This window comes from Marmota flaviventris, chromosome 18, assembly GCF_047511675.1.
Source record: "Marmota flaviventris isolate mMarFla1 chromosome 18, mMarFla1.hap1, whole genome shotgun sequence".
NCBI classification, from domain to species: Eukaryota; Metazoa; Chordata; class Mammalia; order Rodentia; family Sciuridae; genus Marmota; species Marmota flaviventris.
In genome coordinates this window covers 37,142,737-37,167,651 of record NC_092515.1, presented here as the reverse complement: position 1 = coordinate 37,167,651, position 24,915 = coordinate 37,142,737, and the positions used below count along the sequence as shown (strand labels likewise).

General features: G+C 60.6%; 1 protein-coding gene and 2 long non-coding RNA genes across 6 annotated transcripts in view; 1 reads left to right on the top strand and 2 right to left on the bottom strand.

Moving 5' to 3' along the window:
• Cpne2 (copine 2) overlaps positions 1-20,406 on the bottom strand; it is a 26,816-nt gene extending 6,410 nt beyond the window's left edge. Inside the window, exons 1-15 of one of the 4 annotated variants that reach the window (XM_071604672.1) lie at positions 20,139-20,404; positions 17,284-17,498; positions 14,850-15,029; positions 13,897-13,971; positions 13,044-13,190; positions 12,560-12,631; positions 11,190-11,273; positions 10,892-10,981; positions 9,977-10,075; positions 9,507-9,593; positions 8,100-8,159; positions 6,325-6,458; positions 4,588-4,642; positions 1,838-1,889; positions 561-694 (exon numbers count right to left, since the gene is read on the bottom strand). In XM_071604672.1, the coding sequence (XP_071460773.1) occupies positions 561-694; positions 1,838-1,889; positions 4,588-4,642; positions 6,325-6,458; positions 8,100-8,159; positions 9,507-9,593; positions 9,977-10,075; positions 10,892-10,981; positions 11,190-11,273; positions 12,560-12,631; positions 13,044-13,190; positions 13,897-13,971; positions 14,850-15,029; positions 17,284-17,498; positions 20,139-20,346 (1,692 nt within the window). In that variant the 5' untranslated portion in view covers positions 20,347-20,404. Of the gene's footprint in view, positions 1-560; positions 695-1,837; positions 1,890-4,587; positions 4,643-6,324; positions 6,459-8,099; positions 8,160-9,506; positions 9,594-9,976; positions 10,076-10,891; positions 10,982-11,189; positions 11,274-12,559; positions 12,632-13,043; positions 13,191-13,896; positions 13,972-14,849; positions 15,030-17,283; positions 17,499-20,138 lie in introns of all 4 variants that reach the window. The other 3 variants (XM_027939171.3, XM_071604673.1, XM_027939173.2) reach the window with 3 other exon arrangements.
• On the bottom strand, positions 19,200-20,129 carry LOC139702725 (uncharacterized). The gene is made up of 2 exons (XR_011705305.1): positions 19,964-20,129; positions 19,200-19,617 (listed from the first exon to the last, which is right to left on the bottom strand). It is a non-coding gene; the product is annotated as an uncharacterized lncRNA (long non-coding RNA).
• Positions 20,329-24,915, top strand: LOC114095766 (uncharacterized). Its single transcript, XR_003583306.3, has 3 exons — positions 20,329-20,417; positions 23,672-23,778; positions 23,952-24,915. It is a non-coding gene; the product is annotated as an uncharacterized lncRNA (long non-coding RNA).

The window sequence follows — 24,915 nt, the reverse complement described above, 5'->3', positions numbered from 1 at the left end:
ACCCCAGGACTGGCATCAGGTCCTGCCATAATGGTCCCTTGGAATCTCCAGGCTTGGGACTCAGGGAGCTAGAGCCTGGAGGGTGGGGAGGAGCCAGGAGGGGACCAGATACGCAGATGCCCAGGATGGCCATTCGCCGTATATTCCAGATGCCACACGGCAGCCTTGGCAGCCTCCGGTCAGGCTCTGCCTCATCACTGTCAGGAAGGGCCATGTGGTTCTGCAGCCCTCAGAGAAAAGCAGGCCTGGCTCTACTTGAACCGAGGTGGTCAAGGGTCAGCTTCAGGGCCTTCGGGACCACCGTCTCCTAGTCACCATCTGTCCTGGGAGGACAAGCCCCCTCCAATGGGGAGGCATCGCCCCTCGATCACAGCCCTGCTTCCTGCTCAGCACAAGGGAAGCTGCTCTCTGGGATTCAGAGCCAAGGGCGGGTGGAGCCAGTCCCAAGGGCCAGGAAAGGCAGGAAGTGCCAACCCCAGCCTGGTCTGCCCATTGTCGCCAGGCACCTGGCCGCCAGCTGCCCCAGCCTGGCATGCACAGGCCGGGGGCTGCCTACTTACCGCGGCCGTCTGCTGCTGCGTCGCTTGGGCTGCAAACCTGGCCACGTGGTTGACGATGGGGGAGAAATTGGTGGGACCATAGAAGCGGATGTGGGGCAGGCAGGCCGAGTACGCCTGGGCGATGCCATCCACGCCTGCTTCAGAGAGGGTCGGGTCAGCCGATGCCCTGCCTGCAGCCGCTGTTCACGGGGCCCGTTCTGTTCTCACCTACAATGTCCCTGTGTGGCCAGTGTGGGCCCCTGAGACGCTCCTGAGGTCAGGGCCAGGGGTACAGAGCAAGGGTGGAGTCAGGCCGTGTTTGAATCCTGCTGTGGGGCCTGGGCGAGCTGTCCACGCTGCCTGAGCCTGTGCCTGGCCTCTCAATGGGACAGATAAGGTGAAGCCACCTGGAGGTCCATTCTGGACCCTGTTTGGCAGCTGCTCGAGGGAGCAGGGACAGGGTTGCCTGCATAGCCCTGCACACAGTAGGTGCTCTGGAAACAGCTGCTGTTATCCCACCACCCTGTGCTCTTGCCCAGAGCCTCTGACCAGGGATGCAGTGGGCCAACGTGAACCTGGACGAATGCCTCTGGAGACCCACCCCCAGGCCAGTCAGCCCCCAGCAGGAGCACAGGGCCACACTCCTGGCCAACGGATGCCCGTGGTTTCTGAGACAAGAGCTGGTGACTAGATGGGTGGCCCTTCTGGGTACAAAGCTGGACTGGCTTTGGGGACACCCAGGGAGGGTAGATGCTCTGCCCGAACTGAATGCTAGGCCAGATCTCATGATGGTGAGGGCCACCACCTTCTCTCCAGTCCCTCTCTTCCTTTCATGGATTCCAGAACTGTCCCTGGGAAGCTCAGAACCCCTCGTGGGCCCGGGTGGTAAGTGCAGATTCTGCCCTCGCTGACTCACCCTCGGCTCCACTTAGTCCTGGGGGCCTGAGAGCAGGCGGGGCCTCCCAGCAGGGCAGGAGGGAGGAGGAGGGAGAGCAGAGGTCAGCAGACCCCTGGCCCCCTCCTGCTCTACACAGCTCCCTGCCACTGACCGTCCAGGGAAGTGAACCAAGGGGGCAAAAGCCCAGAGAGGTGCAGCGACCTCCCCAAGACCCCCAGCAGGAAAGGACAGCAGCGGACTCAACCCGTGACTACCTGGCTCCAAACCAGTTCTTCCGGGCCTGTCATTTCTAGCAACGTGATGGGGAAGGGATAGAAGAAAGGGACGGAGACTGGCTCCCTGCTGCCTCCCCCTGCCGAGGGTGCAATGGCTGCGGCAGGGCAGGTGGGTTCACACTCACCTGAGCAGAAGGGGTTGGTGGGGTTGAAGTTGATGGCGAACTCGTGGGAGACCTGCAAGGCAGAGCACGCTGAGCAGGCCCGCCCGGCCCAGCTCCTCCAGGGTCAAGGCTACTGACCCTGCCCTCACATCAGCCTCTACCTCCACCGCAGGCCTGGCCCGCAGGGGCCACCCCCGTCACTCCACAGGGACAGCTGAGACCTTCCACGTGACCCCAACCCCTTCTGAGGCCCAGGCTGCCTGTGCACCCACTCTGCTGAGTATCACTGACCCCGAGTAGGACAGCGGTACCCCTGAGGGCAGTGGGGTGGAGGCACTCTGGGAATGCCCCTTCATCACCGCTGCCACATGGGTGACATAATTAGAGTGCCACTTGAAGGTTTCTCTGAATGTCAGCAGTAAGCCAAGTGCTTGGGCTCCTGCCAGTGAGCCAACTGGGACTGGCCGACAAGTGCTCAGAGTGGCCCTGGGGACCAGGCAGTGTGACGGGGCTGGAGGAAGGTGGGGACTCCCAACTGGTGGTTCTCCCAGGGACTGGTCTGTTGTCTCTGTCACCAGTCCCAGTACCCCCAGCCTGGGTGGACCATCAAAAGCTGATCTCACACACTCCAGAGCCAACCCCTGTGTTTGCTTAGACCATTGGGTCAGGTCTCAGACCCATTCTGTTCAAGAACTGCACACCTACTGTATGCCAGGGCTGGGACACCATGGGAGAGAACCAAGTGCCTCACTGCCCCCTCAGGTAGCCTACTGGGTGCTGAGAGGAGAGCTGTCAGGCAAGGGCTCCCAGGGAGCAGAACCTCCAACTTAAGAAGCAGCAGAGGGAATCTGGGTGAGCTAAGGCCATGTGCAAAGGCCCTGAGGTAGGAAGGAAGGTTCACATGGCAGAGGCAAGGTAAGTTAGGAAAGAGAGAGGCCAAGGTGGCCAGGCCTGGCAGCCAAGAGGGAGGCGTATCTGCCCTTTCCTAGCCCCATTCCAGTGTCTCTCTTGCCACTGCCCGACACTGGCCTGGCTAAGCCCCAGCCTCCCTAGAGTCACCCCGTGACATTTCCAAGAAGGCTTTTGCTCAAGAAAACAGCTCATTCAGCCGAGTTCTCTGAAAGCTGGCTGTTGTCCTAGCAACAGGCTCGTGCTGGGCCTGGTGTGCAGCCTGCCCTGCCCCCCCCACCCCCAGCACCATCATGTGGGTCCCACAGGGTCCCACCTCACACTGGGCAGGGCCAGGAAAGCCACCTCTCCTGCTCTGGCCCCCAGCCACTCCCTGAGGGTCTGGTAAAAACCGTCCTGGGGACAGAGGACAGGAAACAACAGCTCATTCTGGAAACAGGATAAGGCACACCAGGGCAGACAAGAGGGGGCACCGGCAGACAGATGCATGGACGCAGGGGCCCTCTGCGCCTGTCCCCGAGAGGCTGCTCTTCTGGAGACCGTGGGTTCCGGGAATGTTCTGGAAGATCCATCTGCCCCCTGGGAACCCAGGCCCCTGCGGAGAAGGTGACCTGGGGCAAAGTCACATTAAGGCTCTGAGCCTTGGGTGTTCCCCAGTAAAAAGGGACAGTGTCTCACTGGAGAGCCCTCCTCATTGGCTTTGCCCTCTGGCCACCAAACACCCTTGTCCCAGTCCTGTGAGGCAGTGAGGACCTGCCCCCGCCCAGGGACCCGCTGTTCTCCTGCACCTCTCTCCTGGCTCCCTCCCAGCCCTGCACCTGCTGCTCCCTGGCCAGCCCAGCGGCTGCACTCCTGGGCCTTGGTGCCCCGCCCCGCCAGGTGTCCCCACCAGGATGCCCCTCCCTGCGGTCAGGGAAGCGGCTTCCTCCAGCCTCCCCTCACCAGCCTGCAGGCACCTCGGAATCGCTGGCCACTGCCTCCTCCGTGACCAGATGGGGAGTGACAGGCTGGCGAGCCCCATTGGCTTTCGGTAAGAATTCAATGAAGCTGACACAGCCGGGCTGTGTCCAGAACGTTCCAAGGCCTCGTTTTCTTCCAGTTCTAGAGTGAATACAGAGGCGCCTCCCACGGAGCTGCCCTCCTCATTATATTTTGAGGCAGGGTCTCACTAAGTGGCTGGCCTTGAACCTGTGACCCTCCTGCCTCAGCCTCCTAAGTAGCCGAGATGACTACTCCTGTCCTCAATGCCTTGGGCCCTCCCGGCCTTCGCTGTCCTGAGTGTGCTCCCAGCCAGCACCCCTGTCCCCCTGCCCAGCACCCCACCCCCTACCATTCCTGCCTCCTCTTGGCTTGGACTCGCCTCCTCCAGGGGCCTTCCCACGCCCAGGCTGGCCTGGGGCCCTCCTCTGGGCACCCGCAGCCCGTGCTGCCCCATCTCACACCCATGACGCTGCCTGTCGTTAGGGTTCCCAGATGGAACACAGGAGCCCGGGGACGCAGGAATTCCAGATAGACGGGGATGTTCTGGTGTAAGTGTGTCCCGCACAACGTCCAGCGCCACTTACACCCAGAAAGGCACTGTCGTTCCAAAAAGCTCCCACCTAACTGGGTGTCCAGTGTCTGTGTGCTGAACCTGGCCACCCCATTTCCCTACTGGACATGGGCTTCAGGAAGCAGAGGCCACACGCACTGGCCCCCGTCATGGCCTCTATCAGCCTGAGGGTCAGGCCCGAGAAAGGCACATGGCCTGGGGTGATATCTGCGAGGCAGGGCCAAGGGTCCCCGCCCAGGGCTTCCCAAGCAGACCCCAGAGAGGCCCACGGCCCCACTGGGCCAGGGGACGCCAGGCCAGCTTCACTCACCTTCCAGTCTGGGGGCAGCTGGGCTCCGAATCCCAAAGCCGGGAACATCTTGTCACTAATCAGAGAGAGGAGAGGACAGACTGAGGACACGGGCGAGGACAGCAGCTCCGCCCGCCTGCCCTCCCCGGACCCCCGACCCAGGGTGCCACCCTGCCCTCCCTTCTCCAGGGGTAGAGAGCTGCACCGCCACCCCCAGCCGCCACCATGAGCAGGTGGCCTCGGCTTCCTGGGCTGTGCCTGTGGCCAACGCGCCCACAACAGCACGTCCAACCCCGGAGCCCAGGTGCAGCTTCTAGGTCCTCGAACCAAGACCCCAGGAGCCACACAGCCGACGTCACGCGGGGGCGGAACACGCCGGCCCCAGGCCTGACCTGCTCATGGCTGGGGAAGAGGCTCCCCAACCAGAGCCCTGACGGGCCACTCTGGGCCTTTTGTCACCTACCTGTCCCTCACCTCCCCAGCCCTGGCCACTGGTTCCTCAGACACACAGAGCGCTTTCTCCTGCCAGTGTCAGGGTGCTGTGCCCCCCGCTGAGTCACCTTTCCCCCGTCTATTCCCCCAGCCAACTCCTACTCACCCTTCAAGGCCCAATTAAATGGTCCCCTCTCTGTGGGCTTCCCTGACCCCCCACAATGCCTGTCCCTTGTGCTCCCAGAGCTTCTGCCCTGCATGGTGACCTAGACTCAGAATCCAGTGACTTCTCTCTTCCTCTTCTGAACTCCCTGGGGCAGGGGCGCGTCTCATTGGGTCATTCAGTGGACATATTAGGGTCCTCCAGTTGCCTGGTGGAGCGGGGGGCTGGGACAGAAGCAGGGACAGAGAGGGGACCACTGAAACAAGCCAGGCAGGAGGCAAAGGGCTCAACCCCAGGTCCAGAGCTCGCGGGGCCCTGTCAAGTCTGAATGCCCGGGAGGCAGCTCGAGGAGAGGCTGAGTGGTCAGGTGACAGCCGGTGCCCACCTGGCCATGCAGGCGGGGCTTCACCTCCCTGGCTCTGCGTGCTGCACCTCTCTTAGTGTGGCCTGGAGTCACAGCCACCCCTCAGGCCCTGAACCCCTGGTCTCGGGTGCTCTCTCTCGGAGGCCAAGCGCCTCGGGATTCCTGAGCCCATGACCCCTGAACCTCCCTCTGCTGCTTCCAGGGAGCCAGCCTCCTGGCCACTCTGTGACCTGGAGCTCCCAGTCAGTACCACTGGTGACAATGATGCCCCGCCTGTTGGTGGCCACACCTGCCAAACCCGCCACACAGCATTCCTTTGCTGACTTTCTACTGGGGACCCAGAGGTCCCCATGGAGCATGACGGTGGGAAGAGGGCCCACACTTGCCAGCTGCCCTGCGGGAGTTTCCGGCAGGAACCAGCCCAAGGGGCCAGCATATGTCAGGCCCAGGACCGGGAACGGCCGGATCCAGTGGCCCTGAGCGTGGGCATTTGGACAGAGCCTCAGCTCAGCCCTGACGGAGAGGCTGCGGCGGTGGGGACAAGTTCATGTCCATTCCAACTCGATTCCCGACTGGCCCTGCGTGCTGGGTGCAGGAGGTTCCCAGCTGGGCAGGTGAGAGCGTGCGATCGGCCATCGGTTAGCAACATCTGCCCGGGTACAGGAAGGGAGTACCCACGGCGTGCCCCGCGCTGGGCATTCCTGGCTCTGCCGACCTCTGGTCCCTCCCGGCTGTGGAAGCTGAGTTTCTAGGTTGGCTGGAAGCCCAGCTGGCCTTCAGAGGCCCTCTCCAAGCTCACCTGTCATAGTCCTGAATGATCTGCCCCACTGCCCAGATGGCCGACAGGTACTCGTTGGTGCCCAGAGGGTTGATATAGTGCAAAGAAGAAGGGTCCAGGGGATTCCCATTGGAGGCTGTGAAGTCTATCCCAACCTGCAGAGTTGGAAGGAAGGCCACCCCGTGTGACCACTGACCCACCTCCCTTTCCCACCCCAGGGAGTAGCAGAGGCTGATGGGACATGGACAGCCACTCCTTTCCCTGCCCTGCTCCCCCATAAAGTGGTCTGAAACCGAGAAACTGGGTGATGGTATCACTGCTCTGCTCTAATGCCATCCATGGCTCCCTATTGCCCAAGCATAAAGTCCACTGCCCAGATGTGACACAGGTTAACTCACCCCCCAGACTTCTTTCCCTCCTCACTGTCCCCTCCTGCCACTCAGAGGCCAGTCTGACTCCCAATCCTGGCCACTCTGCCTTGCCTCCCAGATGACCAAGGGGCCCAGGCCTGGGGCTGTCGGGCAGTGCAGTAGCTGCCTCCACAGTCCCTGAGCTCTGGAGCACCCTGGCCCCGCTCTGGGAATCCTGCACAGGGAAGGTGCTCAGTGGGAACTTGGGGCTGAGGGTGGACAGGAACCCGGGCTCTCGCTGCTCTCTCAGCCTCCAGAAGACCCCAGCCCAGCCCCTGGAGGGGTAGAGGACAGTGGTCAAGAACAGCTCTTGCCCAGCCAGGAAGGAACGAGAGCAGGAAGCCGGGAGGGGGCCCCTGGGAACTCAGCCACGGTGTGGAGAGAAGGGCCACCTGCACCCTCTCCCTGTGGGGGCTCAGCTCCCTGAGGCCAGGGTGGCTGTGTTAGCCCTCGAGGGACCCCTGCAGTGGTACAGCCAAGATCCTGGCATGAAGGAGGCGCTCAGCGGGCATTCGTCAAGTGAACCCACTCACCTAGGAGGGCAGGGAGGAGGCCCGGCCTCTCTGCAGAGGACAGGGCAGAGGAGGCTGGTGGAGTTAGGGGCCAGCAAGGCCAGTTCCCTAACTTCAAGCAATCCCCATGCCCTCCAGCCACTGGCTCTAGAGTGGTGGGGGACAGCGGGGGGCAGCAAGGAGGTGGACAGAGCCTGGTGCCCAGCAGGTCCCAGCTCTGGGCCTGGGCTGTGGAGCATGAGCCAAGCCACTCGGCCCAGAGTCTGTGGGGCGTGACCCAGGCCCGGCCGAGTGGCACTTCACTGTGTGGATAAACAGTTACTGAACGGCTGCTCTGCGCCAGGCACTGGGTGACATGCTGCAACTGGAAAGGACACATGTCCCACATGCCTGTGATGGCAGGTGGCACAAACAGGACAAGGAAAAAATGCCCAAGATAACTTCAGAGAGGGCAAGAGCCCTGGAGAAGATGAGCCAGGGAGGTGTGACGGAGGAAGAGAGCACCTCCCTGGGGAGGTGGCAGTGCAGAGCCCTGGAAGAGCAGAGCTCGGTGTCCGTCCGGGTGGACAGACAGGAAGAGTGGCTGCAGAGGGGGAAGGGCAGGAGGGAGCAGGGGAGGCGCTGGGCCATCGAGGGGAGGCTCCGTGGCCCGTGGGGAGGAACTGGCTTCTTTTCTCTCAGTTGTGCCCTGAGCTAAGCCCCAACTCAGCCCCTACACCAGGTAAACCACCTGTGCCCTCCCTACTGGGGCCCATCCCACCTCTTGCCCCAGGGAAGTCCTTCCTGAAGTTTATCCCAAGTCCCTCCTGCTGCAGTAAACCCTCAGGGAAGACCACCACTGGGGCGGGGTGCGCGGAGGAGTCGGGAGCCTTACCGTGAACATGAGCTGGCAGCCCCCCAGGATGTAGTCCAGGAAGGAATAGTCTCGGTGTATCTGGAAGGATCAGGGGAGTCAGTGGGTCCCCGGGATCTAGACTGAATGCCTCAGGGAGTTGGGGCTTCATGTCCTGAAACTTTGATGGGGACAAGGAGGCCATCGAAGCAGGTGGGTTGGATCTGACTACTACCAAGCCAGGACCTCTGGATGCCAGGGCCTTCAGAGCAGCGGTTCTCTCGGTGGATGGGGGGCCCTTGGGGGCAGGACCCAGGGCCCAGTGTCAACCACAGCTGCCGACTGCTCCACAGGGCGAGCCTCCACTCATTGGCATTTGAGTCTTGACCTCCTCCGGCCCTCGCTGCCTCCCTTGCTAACTAAGAGCGAGAGCAGGGCTCTCGGCCACAGCGGCCTCTGCAAGTCACTGCAGCTGCTAAGCCACTGTCCGGCTGGCCCACGGTGTCCCCTGCCACCCAGAGACTCGGGAGGCAGGGGTGGGAGGATCCCAAAGTTTGAGGCCAGCCACAGCAACTTAGCAAAACCCTGTCTCAAAATAAATAAAAAGGGCTGGGGACATGCCTCCGTGGTAGAGCACCCCTGGGTTCACTCTCCAGTACCCCAAAACAAACCAAAAATAAAACCCCAAAACTCAAAACTCTGTATTTTGATGACCTTTCCCTCCTTTGGGCAAATACGGGCCTTTCAGCTTTGGTGGAGTGACAAGAGTCTCTTCAAAATAAATGGATTCCAGTGAATTCTGAAGTAGAGGAGGGGATAAGGGCTGATGGGAGGCAGGAGTAAGGGAAGAGGATGTGGCCGACGGACGTTTCGGGGATAAGGGCCTAAACCGTGCTGACGGTTGACCAGGCGCTTTTCCACTGCGGTATCACGGAAGGGTCACATGACCCCAGCCTCCCGATGAGGAGACCGAGGCCAAGGGCCTGGGATCCAAGCTACAGACAGCAGCCCAGACTCGCCTTCAACCTCAGGCCTGCGTCCAGGCTCTCCCTGGGCCCCAGGCTGCCCTCCTTGATGTCCTACCCTGTGGCCACCAGGGGACAGCATGCCTTGTCCCACAGCCCCGGCCCTAAATGCCCAACGTGTCCTGAGTGAGTACTGAGCTGGGGCCGTGGGGGCTCCCTATACCCCCCAAGCTAGGAGCAGCCGCAGAAGGTCACCTCGGCCTGCCTCAGCCTCCACACGGGAAGGTGATAGGAGACGGATCCTCTCCTTGCTACAGATGAGGAGACTGAGGCTCGGTTTAGGTCACACAGCCAGGATGTGACCCAGGTGGGATCTCCAGCCAGGCCTCGCTGGCGGCAGACCCAGAGCCCGGACGGCCTGCTGGGGCTGTGCCCTCTGAGCTGGTGGCCCTGGCTGGCTCACTCCTGCCCACCCACGGCTCACCTTGCAGGAACGCAGGACAATGACGCCCGAGTTTTTGTAGCCCTTCTTCTTCCTCTGCTTCTTGGGGTTGATGCACTCCAGCTCCAGCTGCACCAGAGCAGGAGGTCAGCGGGCTCCTAGGGGACGGATCCTCCCCAGGGCGCCCTCCAGTCTCAACAGAGGGGCAGCAGCCCGGACGGCTGCACCAGAAGTGGCAAGAGGGTCGAGAGGAGGGACTGGCCTCAGGGGACCAGGCCTCAGGGGACCAGGGGACGGTGCCTCGGTGCTCACTGGGGCAAGGCATCTCGCTTCCCCCCCCCCAAACCCTCTCTCCCAGGGACGGACAGAGAAACCGAGGCTCAGGGAGACTGTGCAAGGTCTAGCTCAGCTGGAAACTATGGGGAGTGTGAGCCCGGGATGCCCGATTCAAACTCCAAGCCCCTCCCCTGGCCCCTGCTGTCTCAGGGTCCTGGCTCATGCACCCAGCTCACCGGGACACCGTCGCGAGCCATGCACATCTGGGACACTGACGTCTGGAACTCGCCAATGAAGTCGTGGCCCCCGTCATTGTCATAGTCGTAGCACATGACCTGGATGGGTCCACACAGTCACCCTAGAGCTGTCCCCAAGCGGTGCCCTCAATCCCCTTTCAGATCCCAAGCAAAACCCGGGTCTTCTGTGGGTAGTCCCTCCCCCAGCCTCTGCCCAGCTGGCTGCAGGAAGTCCTGGGCCGCCTCCTACAGGAAGCCCACGTGGCTGCTGGGCGAAGGAGAAAGGGTGCCCACCCAGGAATGGAGGGTGTGGCCTGGGGCCCTCTCTAGCCTGAGCACAGGGACCCCCACTTTAAGTGACCACACTGACTTAGCTTCGTGCCACTGAGGAGGAAGGCAGGATGCGTGTGCCCATTCTGCTGCTGGATGAGGAGAGGCCCTGAGAGGGAAGCGCGTGGCCCAAGTCTCACCACAGCAGCGGCAGCTGCAGGACTAGAACCCGCATCTCCTGGAAGCCCATCTAGGGATCCCTGCCTGGCCCAGCTGTCACCAGACCTGCCTGCTCACACCCCTGCCCCTCAGGACTGGGGACTTTTGGTGACTGGTGACCACTGTCCTCCCCAGGTGACCACATGTGCTACAGTTCACCGATTCTGAGGTGTTTCCACCCCTGTAACCCCAGCTCTGCAGCCTCCTGGAGGGGTGCGGCAGTTTTAGAGGAGAGGCTCATGCAGGTGGGGATCCTGCGCAGGTCCCCAGAGGCCAGGGGACAAGGACTCAGGGCTCCAGGCTCCCATCCTCCCTCCCCCGAGGTGGGGTTCTTTCCATCTTAGGAAGAGGCTCCCGGGACCGCAGGGTAGACCAGGAGGCTCAAGCGGGCAGCGGGGGGAGCAGGGCCCCCAGAGGCCCCCTCACCTGGATGGGCTTCTCCATGTCCCCATCACACAGGGACACCAGTGGCACGGTGAATGGCTTCCACACAGGGTCCAGTGTGTACTTGATCACCTGTGGGGGGAACAGCTCTGGGTCAGGCTGGCCGGGGAGGACGGCAAGTCAGGATGGGGACATCCGCAGGTGCACTTCTGGGGAAGGAGGGGAGCATCGGAGGGTCTCCCAGGGCATCTGCATGGCCGGGATGGCACAGCCCCACCCTGAGCTGTTGGAGGTGGCTGGAGGGCAGACCCACTGTGACCCCCAGGCCCCGGGCACCCACCTCAGTCCTGTGCACCAACATCCATTTGCCATCGTCCCCGGGCTTGTAGAATTCCAGGAACGGGTCCGACTTCCCAAAGAGGTCCTGGGAGAGCAGAGGGATGTGGGCGAAGGGGCACAGATCTCCCAGCTGGGTCCCCAGCGCCCCCATCCCCTCTACCCTCAGCCTCTGCAAGGCTCAGCTGGAGACCTGGGCAGCTGGAGCCCGCCCGGCAAAAACATGCCATCACAGGGTGGTCGGAGCCGTGCTCGAGCCCCGAGCCCCGAGCCCCGAGCCCTTAAGTCCCTGAGCCCCGAGCCCCAGAGCCTGCAGGGGCTGCAGCCACAGCATCTGCAGCGGGGCGGGGCTGCAGGAGGGCGCCTGCTCCAGCACAGGGCCAGGCACCCGCAGGAGGCGACATTTCTTTTAGTGAGCATCTGAAAACCTAGCGCTATCCGGCTTGTGGTGCTGGAGGGATGTGATGGCCTTTAAAACTTAACGTATTAAGTTGAAGAAAAGCAGCACTCTGAAGAGGACACAGATGAAGAGGACAAACACTAAAACTGATGAGACTCTTTGTGAGACAATAGTGTCAAGGAGACAAGTAGAGAAGGAAAGGGCGGGCAATCAAAGGCCACTGCCCGAGAAGGTACGTGGAAGCACAGGTTTGATGTAAGGAGGGAGCCGTGAGTGTTCAAGGAAGTGTCCCAGGCAGAGGAAAGAGCAAGAGTCAAGGTCCTGAGGCAGCAGGGTATGGTGGCGCATGCTCTAATCCCAGCAGCTCAGGAGGCTGAGGCAGGAGGATTGCAAGCTCAAAGCCAGCCTCAGCAACTTGGTCAGACTCTGTCTCAAAATAAAAAAATACAAAGGGCTGGGAATGTGGCTCAGTGGTTAAGCGCTCCTGGATTCAATCCCTGGTACACGCCCCCCCAAATAAAAAGGTCCTGGGACAGGAGTATGCCTGGTTTAACCTGGGGACAGTGGCTGGGAATATGTAGCTCAGGATGTAGCACATGTGATCCCAGCACTGCCAAACGAATAAACACATCTGGGATGGCAAGGAGGCTGGTTTGGTTGGAAGGTAGAGGAAGAGGTGGGGTCAGAGTCGGGGCACTTGGGGGAACATCAGGCAGGGGCCCCACAGGGCACTGAGGCCCCTGTGAGATGGGGTGCTGCACAAGTGGGATCCCACTGTGTCCTGAACGCCCCAGGTGATGGGAAGCTCCCTCTCTCACAGGTGGGGAGGTCTTAATCTGGAGTGGTCAGTGGGGGCCTATGCAAGGCCCGTCCCCAGGGGACAATGTAGGTGATGGCCAGAGAGGCCAGGCGACACAACCGCAGGCCAGGGTGGGGACCCTGCTCCTGCTGGAAACCCCTTCTGCCTGCCTCACCTTCTTGTCCAGCTTCCTGCCCGCCAGGCTCAGCGTGATGACCCGGTTGTCCGACAGCTCCTGGGCTGCGATCTGCAAGATCAAGGTCAGGGCCGTGAGGGGAGGGTGTGCTCCTCCCACCCCCCACCTGCCAGGCACAGTGGGTATGGGTGGGGGAGGAGTGAGAGGGGTGGGGCCAGGTGAACTCCGACAAGTTTCTTGTCTTCCCCAAGCCAGTTTCTGTCATCCGGAATGAGGAATCAGAAAGTGGCTTCATGTGGCTCAGGGGAGGGGACCTGGGTGAAGCAGTGATTAGACTTGAGCTGAGGGAGAGGTTCTGGGCCAGGGAGCAGCAGGACATGGCTCCCCTGCAGCCCCAGAGAGCCCAGAACACCCAGGGTCAGCAACTACAGCAACCTCATGTGCCATCAGGGTCGGAGCAGGGCCACCAGAGTTCCCTCAGCTCCCATGGTCATCTACCTCCGCGCCTTCCCCAACCACCCACCATGATCCTTGGACTCCAGCCCAGCCAGGGCTGGACCCGCTGGGAACAGGAAGCTGGTGTGGAAGCCTGAGATGGAGCCATGGTGACCACTGATGTCTGGGGGCTGGGCGGGGCACTCCAGGCGACAGGAAGAGAGCAGATGGGAGTCTGTGGAGCGCCCAGGGTGTGCGGTCAATTCAGCTTGCCTGGCCCGGGCATTCGAGGGAAGGGGCAAAGAGTCGCCGGGGTGGGGCTGCAAGGCTGGGGCAGCGGGGTCCCTCAGCTTTGAAGGAAGGAGCCACCTGGGGTGGGAGCGCCGGGAGCACGGCGCCCCTCCTGCACCAGCCCCATGTAACACAGGGGTAACATGTAACAGCCAGATTGTCTAGTGGGGCTGCCCAGGGGACTTCCTCTTGGGTCTCTTTTCCCTCATTTGCTAACAACGGGGGTTGCCCTGCCCTCTGGGGCTGCGCGCTCATCCCTGAGAAGGGGCTGCGCACGGGGTATCCTTGCGCATGGCACCGCAGGGGAGGCAATGAGCACCGCTGAAAACCAGAGCCCCCAACTGTGCCCCCAGGGAGGCCGGTGGCAGGGACCCGTGGGGAGGGGGCTGGGAGGGAGCTGGAGCCGCCAGGGAGGAGAAGGAGGCCCCGCCCCAGCCGCCTTGGGGGCCTTCTGACAGCGGGCCCCCAGCGCATCGTTTGTGGCCGCCTGGAGCCCGTTGCTAAGAAACCTGTTGCTAAGTTGTAAGTTGGGCCTTTTTACTCCAAACAAAGCTGGTGATTATCTGCCGGAGAAGCGGCCCATTGATGGGGGAGGGCAGCAGCGGGGCAGTGGCGGGTGTGGGGACGTGGAGAGGCGAGGGGGCTGGTACCGTGATCAGGCCCTTCCCCGCGGGCTTGTCGTTCATCAGCAGCAGAGGCCGGGTGATCTTCTTGCTGGAGACGATCTGGTGACAGAGAGAGGCTTTCAGGGAGGTGGGCCACGGGGACAAACCCTCCACAGGCGCCATTCAGCTGGCCGCCTCCTGCCAGGGCTGCCAAACCTTCACCTGCAGAGTCTGACCCTGGGAGGCTGACGGCCACCACTGCCAGCCAATGAGAGCAGCCAGGACGCGAGACACTGGCCAGAGGCACGGTGGCTTGGGGGTGGCCTCCTGCAGCCTGGCTCCACTCTCCTGGCTCACCCCAGGGAAGGTCCTCAGGGCTCCTGCTCTAGAGACCACCGCAGGGAGTCGTCCCCCAAGTCCTGGGAGGGCCTCCTCTGGGCAAGCCTGCAGGGGAGGCGGCCCCCGGTCTCTGTATGTGTTTTCCTTGCTAACAACAGTCGTGGGGTTCAATCATAGAGAAAGGTAAAGTGAAGCACATCAGGAAGTTCCCTTCCTGTCCCCTTCGTCACCACCTGCCTCAGGAGCCTCCGCCCTGGTTTCCTGGGTAAAGGCTGTGTCTTCACGCAGGTCTGAGGACACACCAGTACAGGCTGCTCCTGTCCCCTCCCAGGTCCACTCCCCACCCTTCTCTGCCTGCTCTGGGCCCCATGCACTGTGTCACCTGGCTGTCTGTCCCTTAGCTTTTGGGGGTTCAGCTGTGGCCACGTGGGACCCACAATGCGGCAGCAGTTGGTGGCACTGCGATTGGCTGTCCCTTCAGATGGGAGCTCTCCTGCCTGGCACCAAGCCCACCCGCTGTACCCCCGCTCTGGTGCCTGCTGGCTCCCCCGGTGGTCTGCACCTGCACTTGGGGAGGCAGGGAGAGCAGGTGCCGGGAGAGACTGCCCGAGGGGCTACTCCAGGGAAGCTGGTGGCATCTTGGGGGCTGCCCAGCTCACCGTGCCCAGGCTGCAGGAGAACTGGCCCAGGAAGTCATGCTCCTCCAGCTGCGTGCTGGACCTGTCCTGGTCAAACAGGGCAAACTTGAGCTTCTGCACCTCCTCAAAGTGGTAGTCGAGGACAAACTTCTTGGAGAACGCAGGGTTGAGGTTGTTGACCGCCGTTTCCGTCCTGTCATACTGGCAGAGGGGCAGGGCGGTGGGAGTCAGATTCAGGGCGGCTGGCTTGCCCCTCTCGGGATGCCAGAAAGCACTCTGCCAATCACCCAGCTCCGACTCAGGGCCAGGCTGGAGCAGTCACTACCCCAGCTCATAGATGAGAACACAGGAGCACAGAGAGGTGAAGTGACTTACCCAAGGTTGAACAGCCAGCAGGGCCAAGGCCAAAATTCAAAACTTGGATCTGCCTCTACTACTCACACTCTTAACCCTTCAGCCCTAGCTCCATTCCCAGGTACCAGGGTAAGAGCTTGGGCCCTGACCCTGCTGCATGAGTGACAGAGGGCAAGTCCCCCTCTACATCTGGGGGACTGGAGTCTCTGTAGTTCTTAAACTTTTTACCTTGGAAGAGGCGGGGCAGTTGAGAGGAAACAGAAAGAAGGAAGTGGGGGGCCTTGGGGAGAGGTGGGTCACAGAATCCACACCCGGGGACAGATGTTTGCATCTCCTGCCCCCACATGGAGACTGAGTCCAGGGCCGCTCTTTTTATTTTGAGACAGTGTCTCCCAAGTGGCCTAGGCTGGCCTCACACTTAGGATTCTCCTCCTCAGTCCCCTGAGTCCCTGGGATACAGGTGGGCGCCACCGCACAGGGCTCAGTGCGTTTCTGGTTCCGAGTCCTGGAATCCTGCCCCAGCAGCCCCGCTGGACACGGAAGCCCTGCGAGGACAGCGAGGACCGTTCGCCTCCCTGTGGGCGGTGGTGACTCTGAAACAGGAACCGCCTCCTGGCATCTGAACGCGGACGCCCCAAACCACGGAGTCTGGGTGACGTCTATTTTGGGGCCCGGGCTCTGTTGATTTTCCTCCCACCCAGTCTGTTTCTTCTAAGGCTTGAGTAGCAGCCACACAAGAGGTCTTGGCCTTGGGCTATTTTTAGCCAGGGTGGCCCGACTGGGTGGGAATGGAGGTCACTGCGAATGCCTGAGTAGGGGGCACCCCTCCCTGAGGGGCACGTGGGGCACCAGAGGTCTGGCACTGCGCATTGCACATACCTGCCACAGGCCTGGGCCACCCCTGGAGATCTGGGATGACCCCACATCCCATTTCCCACTTCCTGCTGCACCCCCAACAGACTGGGTGACACAGAAAAATCGCCACCCTCCAGGTCCTATTTCCCCTCTGCAAACAACAGAGGGCAACAAACCAAGCATCTTTTTTTTTTTAAATCACAAGCAGCAGCCAACATCTGCTGGAGGCCTTTGGAAACCATAGTTTTTTCATTTAGTGGCTCACCATGACCCAGTGAAATATTTACTTAAAAAGGAGGCTGAGGCAGGAGGATTCTAAGTTCAGGGCCAGCCTCTGCAACTTTAAGAGTCCTTAAGCAACTTAAAGGGACTTTGTCTCAAAATAAGAAATAAAAAAGGCCTGGAGATGTAGCTCAGTGGTGAAATGCCCCTGGGTTCAATCCCAGGTACCAAAAAACAAGCAAGATGCACATGTAGTCTGAAAAATAGACATGCATACAAAACTCTCTGGCTACCAAACCAACAGGTGGGTGGGGCCTAACCATTGGGACTGTCTTTAGGTTTCAATTAATTTTGTAAATTGGCCACTAGGAATGTAGTTCCCTTTAGGAAGAGGAAACAAAACAAGTTTCAACACCTGAAAGCCGGAGGTTGCGGAGTCTCCACCGCCTTCTCAGGGCTGCTCCCCTCCCCAGGCCTCGGGCCCAGGCTCCAGCTCACCAGTCCTGGCCTAGGACACCAGCCGGGTTCCCAGCTTCCCTCCCCCACAGCAGGCACCAGAAAATGAAACCCCCATCCCACAGAGGAGACAGGCTCAGAAAGGGAGAGCCCCTTATTGGGGCCACACAGCAGGGAACAGCATTGCTGAGGCTGGAACCAACTCTAGGGCCCAAAGCCCGAGCGCTGTGTGCTCACTTAGAGATAAGGGGAGGGTTATTTAAAAGTGGAAGGAAGGGAGCCTTTTGTAAAACTATAAAATTTCTAACTAAGTTACAACCATTTAAATGTTACAATAGAAAACAATGAATATAAAATCATAATTGTGCATTTATGGATTATGGTAATTTAGGCAATATAATCATTTCAGTTTTAGTTTGAAGAGGCGCAGTTTCCACGTAGCCTCCCTTTGCCACTCACATTCTCCCACCTCCAGGCCTGAGCCCCGGGGTCGCAGGTCCAGCGGGGGGCCCTGCCCACCACCCGGTCCTTGCCTCGCCCAGCGCCAGCGCATGCGCAGGGGCCTCACCTCCATCCACCTGCCGTTGTTCTCCGTAAAGAGGACGCAGAAGGGGTCGGACTTGGAGGTGACGTCCCGGTCCAGCAGGTTCTGGCCGCTCACGGACAGCTCCACTCTGCACACGCAGTGCTGGGAGCCCAGGGGGGTGGCCCCAGCCCCTGGGGCTCCCCCACCGGGTATGTAGGCCATCGGGGTGGGTGGTGGCAGCAGCAGCTCCTGGCAATCTAGGAGAAGAGGGGTGAGGGTCAGGAGGCCGCCCCTCCAGAGGGGGTCATTGTCACCTGGCCTGAAGTGTGTGGGAGAGAGGGGACGCGGTGTTGGGGGGAACCTGGGCCAGAGGGAAGAACGCACAGGATGCACCACAAAGGAGCCTCTGGAGGTGGGTCTCGTTCGTCTTTGAAGTTTTTCTGTTTTGGCCACTCTTTACCCGCGAGGGACCGCAGTGCTGTTCACATCAGATCAGCAACGCACGGTGACACTCATGGTGCCAGGAAAGCTGGGCTTCTCCTGAGCAGTGAACATGCCGGCAGCCTGTGGCTACGGGGCCACGCACAAGCGCTCAGATTTCCCTCATGGCTTTGGCCACTAGGAAGCCCACTTCCAGTAGCTTATTCAAAAGGTGACCTTGTTCGTTGTTTCTCATGCTCATTCTGCATCTCCAGCCCAAGCACGTGGCTTGGGCACAGGGAGCATTGCGAGTGCGTTTGATGATTGAAAGAAGGACGAATACATGAATGAATGAACGTGGACCAAGCTCCACATTCCTCAGATCCTGCCCGAGCTGGTCTGGATGGTCAACAAAGACCCACCCTTCACTACTCCTGGCTTCCCCCAATCCTGGGCCCATGTGCCCCTCTGCTATGGAGGCTGCTCCTGACATCTTGACTCTGCTCATGCTCTGCAGTCCCGAGTCCCAGAAGACAAGCTGTCCCCTGGGAGCAGGAGGGGAGGAACAAGTGGCGGTGAGCTCTGAGTCCCCCGTCCCAGCCCTGTAGAGAGCCACCCCCCTCGGTGCCTCCGTTTCCTCTCTGCCCACGTGACATGACGGCACATCCCTTGAGACTCCGGTGGTCAGATTTCACTCTCACAGCAGGTGCCTGCTTAACCCAGGCCCACCACCCAGGTGGACGAGTCCAGTCCTCAGACACTCACCCCACAGGGGCCAGCTGCCAGTGCCTCGACTCCCCTCATGGTTGAGTGGGTAAATGACCCTGCACTTCCCCAGAGGAGGGAGAAGAGGAAGATGGTGGGAACACAAGGTCCTGTCCCTGTGCTTGGAGCACAGATAACACGTCACTTTTACAGTCTCCCTTCCCCATTCAGTCTCATGGGGCAAGTGGTAGCATTGCCCCATTTTCCAGAGGAGGAAATTGAAGCTCATTCCAGAGGAGGAAATTGAAGCAACTACTAGGTCCCAAGAACTGTGCTGGAGCTGAAGATCCCGCAGGAAGAAGCCTGTCCTCTGAGACTCCTGGAGAGCCCCGATCCCGCCTGGCTGGGACACAGTAAGGGTCCAGGACAGCAGCCAGGTCCTCTGGGGAGCTGCGTTTCAGCCCGAGAGTGATGGGAAGTCTTGGAGGCAGAGAAGTGACATGATCTGATTGGTCTATTTAAAAGCCTACTCCAGCCTGTGGGGCAAGCCAGCTGTCAAGCTAAGGAGACGCAGCTGCTGTCATCCCTGCAGGAAGGACCATGTCACAGTCACGGTGCTGGATGCAACCTCCCCCTCTACCCTCGCCGCAGCCCACTTCCCGAGCGACAGCCTCTTGCTGGGCCACTGCAGGCCCTGGTTTGCAGGAGGCCAGGCCCCCTCTTCCCCACAGAGACGTGCCCCAGGGCTTGCCCGGCAGGGAGGGGATGTGGACAGTGAGAAGCCAGGCCTCAGCTGCCCGCTCCCACCCCATTACAATCACAGGAGCCGGAGCATCAGAAAGGCACCGCAGTGTGCCTGCAGGATTTATTCTTGTGTAGAGATCAGTTTCACTGGGGGGCGGGGGGGCATCGAGGCTCACTCCACCATGTGCAGCTGGGGGCGGGGTGCAAATCCTCGGCCAGGCAAGCGGGCAGACAGGGGTGTCCTGCCCATGTGGCTGAAGGCGTCTGTTGTGCTCAGACCTGCCCTGGGGGTGGGGGTGGGGCAGGATGACCACCATGTTACAGATGAGGAAACTGAGGCCCAGAGAGAGGAAGAAACTGCCAAGGTCCTGTGGCCAGCAAAGAGCAGAGGCAGAGTGTGAACCAGGTCTCTGGACTGCAGGGCTAACAACGCTCAGTCTTCCCACCAAGGTGGGGGATGGCTGGGTATTAGGGGGCCATTCAGGGAATCAGCCAGGCCAGTGGAGCCTGAAACAAAGGGGCGGCATGGTGACCAGGACTGCAGTGCCGAGGAAGCCAAGGACACCCCCCAATCTGAACAAGTACCCAGGCCCCGGAGTGCCCAGGGTCACCAGCTCCTCCAGGTGCACGTGGTCTGCACCCCTGTGTTCCCCGCCATCACCGATGGGTGGCTTCGGCTCGCCCACCTCCTCTCCATCCCGGACCAGCCCCTGCTGCTGGGCAGGAGTGGGCCCGTGTCCACCCCAGCTCCACGCACTTCCTGACCCAGGAGGAAAAACGCGAAGCCACTGGCCACGTGAACTCTCTGGGGCCACTCCTTCCATCCCCAGTGACGGCCTCCTCCCTGTCTTGCCTTGGTGACAACACTGGCCCCGGGCCCGGCTCCGGCCATGGTCAGGAGGGCCAGGTCACAGCCAGCCACTGGCTCGGCCAGGATCAGCTCACAGGCCAGCTGGGGAGAGCTGAGGATGACTGATGGGTGGGGAGGGGCCTCCTCCACCCTGGGCGCGTCCTTTATCTTAACTCACCCTCTGGCAGGAAGCTCCTGGATGCTCGAAACGGGGAGCACATGGTGCCAGGGCTGGGGCAGCAGGGGTCAGAGTGGCCCTCTGTGCCAGCCCGGCAGCAGGCAGGCCAGCCGGACCCTGAGGCCTGACGCAATGGAAAAAGAAACCACAGCTTAGGCTGGGCTGGCCCCCTCCCCTCTGCCCCAGCGGGAGGCGGGCAAGGTGTCATTAAGGGAGGGTTGGGTCTGCCCTGCGCATCTGGGCAAGATGGACGCCTCCCCGGGCAGCACCGCCCCACAGGTAATTTGAGGTTTTCAGGCAGGAGAAGGGGGCACAGGAGCCCGGGCCTGCTAGAGGGTGGTCCTGACTCCTGGCACAGATGGGCACAGGCCTGCCGTGTGACCAGGCCCTGTGGGAAGCAGCCTGGTGGGCGGGATAAGGAGCCAGGGGTCCCTTGTAGAGATGGGTTCGCTGAGGCAAGGCCAGGGCAGGGCCTCGTCACCCCAGGCACGGGCTCCTCGTTCATCCAACGGGCAGCCCGAGTACCCGGGACTATGGCAGTGAATAGGCACCGGGAGTTCAGCACCCCAAGACCACTGTCCCAGCAGCCTGGCTTCCCGTCCTGAGGCAGAGGGCAGGATTTCGCGACTCTGGTGTGGAGCCCAGGTGGAGAACAGCATGGTCTTAGCCAGAAACCGAGTGACTCACCCTCCTGACCCCTTGGCTTTAGGTCCCCCATCTCACAGAGCAGCTGAGGTCACCTCCAAGCAGCCTCCGGCCTCTGCCCTCATCTCTACTTCCCCGGCCTCCGCTGGCTGAGCCCCATCATCTCGTGCCAGGCCATGCCCCAGCTCTGCCAGGTCTCCCCAGGGCCACTTCTCCCTATATCAGAGCCAGAGGGAGTCTTTAAACATATAGATGAAAACCTTCCATGCCTCCTCCTTCGAGGTCACATGAGCCTCCTGATCCTGGCCAAGCAGGTGGCTCATGCCTGTAATCCCAGCAAGTTTGGAGAATGACAAGGTTGAGGCCAGCCTTAGCAACACGGCGAGACCCCCAGCAACTTAGTGAGATCCTGTCTCAAAGTAAAAAAGTAAGAAGGGCTGGGATGTAGCTCAGAGGTAAAGTGCCCCTGGGTCCCATCCCCAGCATTAAAAAAAAAAAAAAAAAAATCCTCTCCAAGCAGAAAAAGTCCTGCCTGCCTTACCAAGCCTGACTCATGCCCCTTCCCTGGCTCCCTGGCCTCCTCTCTGCTCATGTGCCCACCTCTCCCTGCCCCGTGGCCTCTGCACTCGCTGTTCCCAGTGCCAGAGATGAGGGGTGATAGAAGTCAGCTTAAGGCCTTGCTATATGGCTGAGGCTGACTTTGAACTCGCAATCCTCCTGCCTCAGCCTCCTGAGATGCTGGGATTACAGGTGTGTGCCACATGGTACGCCCCCCCCCCAAAAAAAAGCCAGCCTAATGTCACATCCTCGAGGCCTTGCCTGGTCCCTCGAGCTTGCGTCTCGGCTCCATGCCGTCTCCTTTCCTGGCACTGCGCTGTATGAGCACGTTATGTGTTTGTCCACGTGCCTGGCTTTGTCATTGGCCCCCTAGAGCACAAGTCCCCAGGGGAGACACCAGCGCTGTTTCTCCAGCAGGAGAGCAGCTTCTGCCCAGGGGGTGCTCCACCAACAGGCTGAGGCTGAGGGGCTGGGAGCTGCAGGCAGTCCCCGGACCGACAGTCGCCCTCCCCGCACACCTGAGCCCACGGAGCTGCTGCTCAGACCCTGGACCCTTATAACCGCTGAGAGGTCCGCTAGGGAGGGGCTCAGGTCCTACGTCACAGCGGGACATGGGGGCCCCAGGGAGGGAGGCACCTGGGCCCAAAGCCAAGCCTCCATCCTCCTCGCCAGTCCTGCCCCACTGACTGAGGAGCTGCTAAGCTGGCTGGGCAGACCCCCGACTTAGGGGTGGCACTGCTGGGCAGACAGCAGGAGTGGCAGGCAGGGGGGTGCAGACGGCCAGGGGAGGCTCAATGGGGAGGGGAGCAGCTAGAAGGTGAGCAGCAGGTCAAGGAGGCCAGGGATCAGGGACCCCACTCCTGAGAGTCTCAGCCAGTGGGCACTGGGGCTGGGTGACCGTGGGAACGCCCCCAGATCTTTTAGTGAGAGGCATCAGGCGCCATGAGAAAAAGCACGTTGAACTTAGTATTTGCAAAGTGAAAAAGATTCTGTCGCAGGGTCAACTACGGGAAGCAAAGCTCTACCAAGTCTTGCTGGTGGCAAAGACAGGGCTTGGTCCTCTGGTCAGTACCAGGCAGCGGTGAAAAGCAGACTCCGGACTGGGGTTTGAATCCCTGGCTCTTCCATTACCCGATGTGTGATCTCAGGCAGGTTACTTGACCTGTTTCACCCTCTGTAAAACGGGGACCATAAACTCGCTTCCTAGAGGACTAAGTGAGATAAACACTTGGAACACACTCTGCATGATTCTCGTGAGAGGCGGGAACAGACCAAAACCTCCAAGGAGGAGCGGTTCACACGGAGCCGGCAAGGGGCCAAGGCTGGTTGAGAAACACGGCTCCAGGCTCCCCTTCTCCACTGGAGGACAGAAGCCAGGGGTGGCTGGGGCCAAAGAATGAACAACAGACTGGGAACAGGAACCTACAGGCCTTCCAAGGAGGCCACCTACCCTTGGGTGTAGCGGCTGCTGGGCCTCTCAGGGCTTCCAGAAGATCCTGCTGGGGAAGCGGTGCTCATCTCTAACAGCAGAGCTGCCAAAGTGGCTCCAGTGTGGTCCCCACACAGGGGGCCGTGGTGTCTTCGGGAGCCGCTCAGGAGCACAGCATCCTGGGCACCGCTGAGACCAGGCAGCCTAGAATGTTGGAACAAGCCCTCCAGGTGACTCTGGCGTGGGTTGGCTTGCACAAATCACAGGTTGGGTGGGCAGGTGGGGGTTCTAACAAGCTCCCGGGGGAGCACAAGGCCCCAGATCTGAGGCTGCAGTATGGCGGCTGCTGGCTGACCCACCCCAGCCGTGGCTCCCTTGGCTTAATTAAGCAGATGCTCTTCTTGGCCCCCAGACAAGCCCTGCCCACCCAGAACCCTCAACTAACCAGATACCCAGTCCCCACCAGCCCCCGTGGCTGCTGGGTCCACAGAGCTTGCAGGGGTTTGGGAAGGGTCTTGGGTGCAGCTGGGTCTAAACTGCGTCCCTTGCCCCATTTCCCAGATGAGAAGAGTCAGGAAGCCAAGTGGCAACTGATTAGTCAGAGTTCTCCAGAGAAGCTGAACCAGCAGCATGTGCAGAGAGAGAGACTTTTTTAAGGAATTGGCTCATGTGATGGTGGGGCAGGAAGTCAGGAATCTGCAGGGCCAGGCCGGGGGAAGGCTTGAGAGGCGGGCAGGGCTTCGTGCTGCAGACGCCAGGGCCCGTGCCTGCTGAGAAGTCTCGGTCTCTATGCTGAAGGCCTTCGGTTGGTTGGATGAGGCCCACACATTATGGAGGATAATCCGCTTTATGAAAGTCTTCTGATTTAAATGTTAATCGCATCTTAAAAATACCTTCACAGCAACATGTGGACTGGTATCCAACCAAACAATTGGCCACTGTAGCCCAGCTGAGTCCAACACGTAAGATCGGCCATCAGAGCAACATTTAGCCCCCAAGGGCACAAAAGTAAGGCGTTGGGGTGAGGTTCTGGGTTTGCCCTTCCTGAGTGCGGGAGCTGAAAGAGGGAAGGTGGGTGTGGCCACACTATGGAGAAACAACCATCATAAAAGCCGTCATCCTAAGGCCTGGCCCAGGTCCTTGCTGGGCACCGTAGGAGCGCTGATTCCGTATCTTCCCAGCATCCCTGAGCCAGGCACCGTCTCCACCCCACCCCCGTATCCAGATGAGGAAACCGAGCTCCAACAGGGCAAGGGTTCACTCTCTGGCTCCCAGGCCGATACCACTCCCGACCACAGGACGGATCCACACTGGCCCTGACATGATGCGGGACAAGTCATCAGTCTTTCTTGTCCCTCCAGGGGAATCACAGACTGCTAAGCACCGTAGGCTGGTCCAGCTGCCCGGACGCTCAGCCTCTTTCTTTGCTCCCTCCATTTACTCAGCTCGGTAGAACCAGATGCCAAAGAGCCACAAGTTTCCAAAGCTGACAGCGGGGACTTTGGCAAGGACGAGCCACCAGAGCTCTCATGGCTTGCCAGGGGGAGTGGAAATCGGTGCCATCACTTAGCAGAGCTGCTCAGCAGAGCCTACAACAGCTCAATAACTGCCTCCCTGGGATGACCAGCAAGGCTCAAGGGAAATGTCCACAGATGGCCACCAAAAGGTGTGCACCAGAATGTGCCCGGCGGTGGCACTGTTCCTAATGGCCCTGGGCTGGAGTCTCCACCATCAGAAGGAGAAATAAAGGGTGTTTTACTGAATGGTACACAGTGGACACGTAATGAGCCCGAAGGCGGCACGGGCACACTGACAGTGTGGGTGGCCTCCCAACGTGCTGAGTGTGGGGCACAGGACGGAAGGGGGATGCCACCTGGTGTGGGTTCACATATGGACAGTTCAACGTGTACCAGAGAAATCTAGGCTATTGAAGGTGAGGACCCCAGGAGGTCAGTTAGTGGCATGACCGACAGGAGGCCTGGTGCTGGTAACCCAGATGTGCGGGCCAGGGGCTGCCATCCAGCTGTGCAGGCAGGCTGGCCGTTCCGCTTTCTGATATTCAGAAATACAATGTTTAGGGACGAAAACCAACAACTCAGGGCCCCTCTGCAGAGCCCTCTGCTTCCCAGGTCCCTGAGGGGCAAC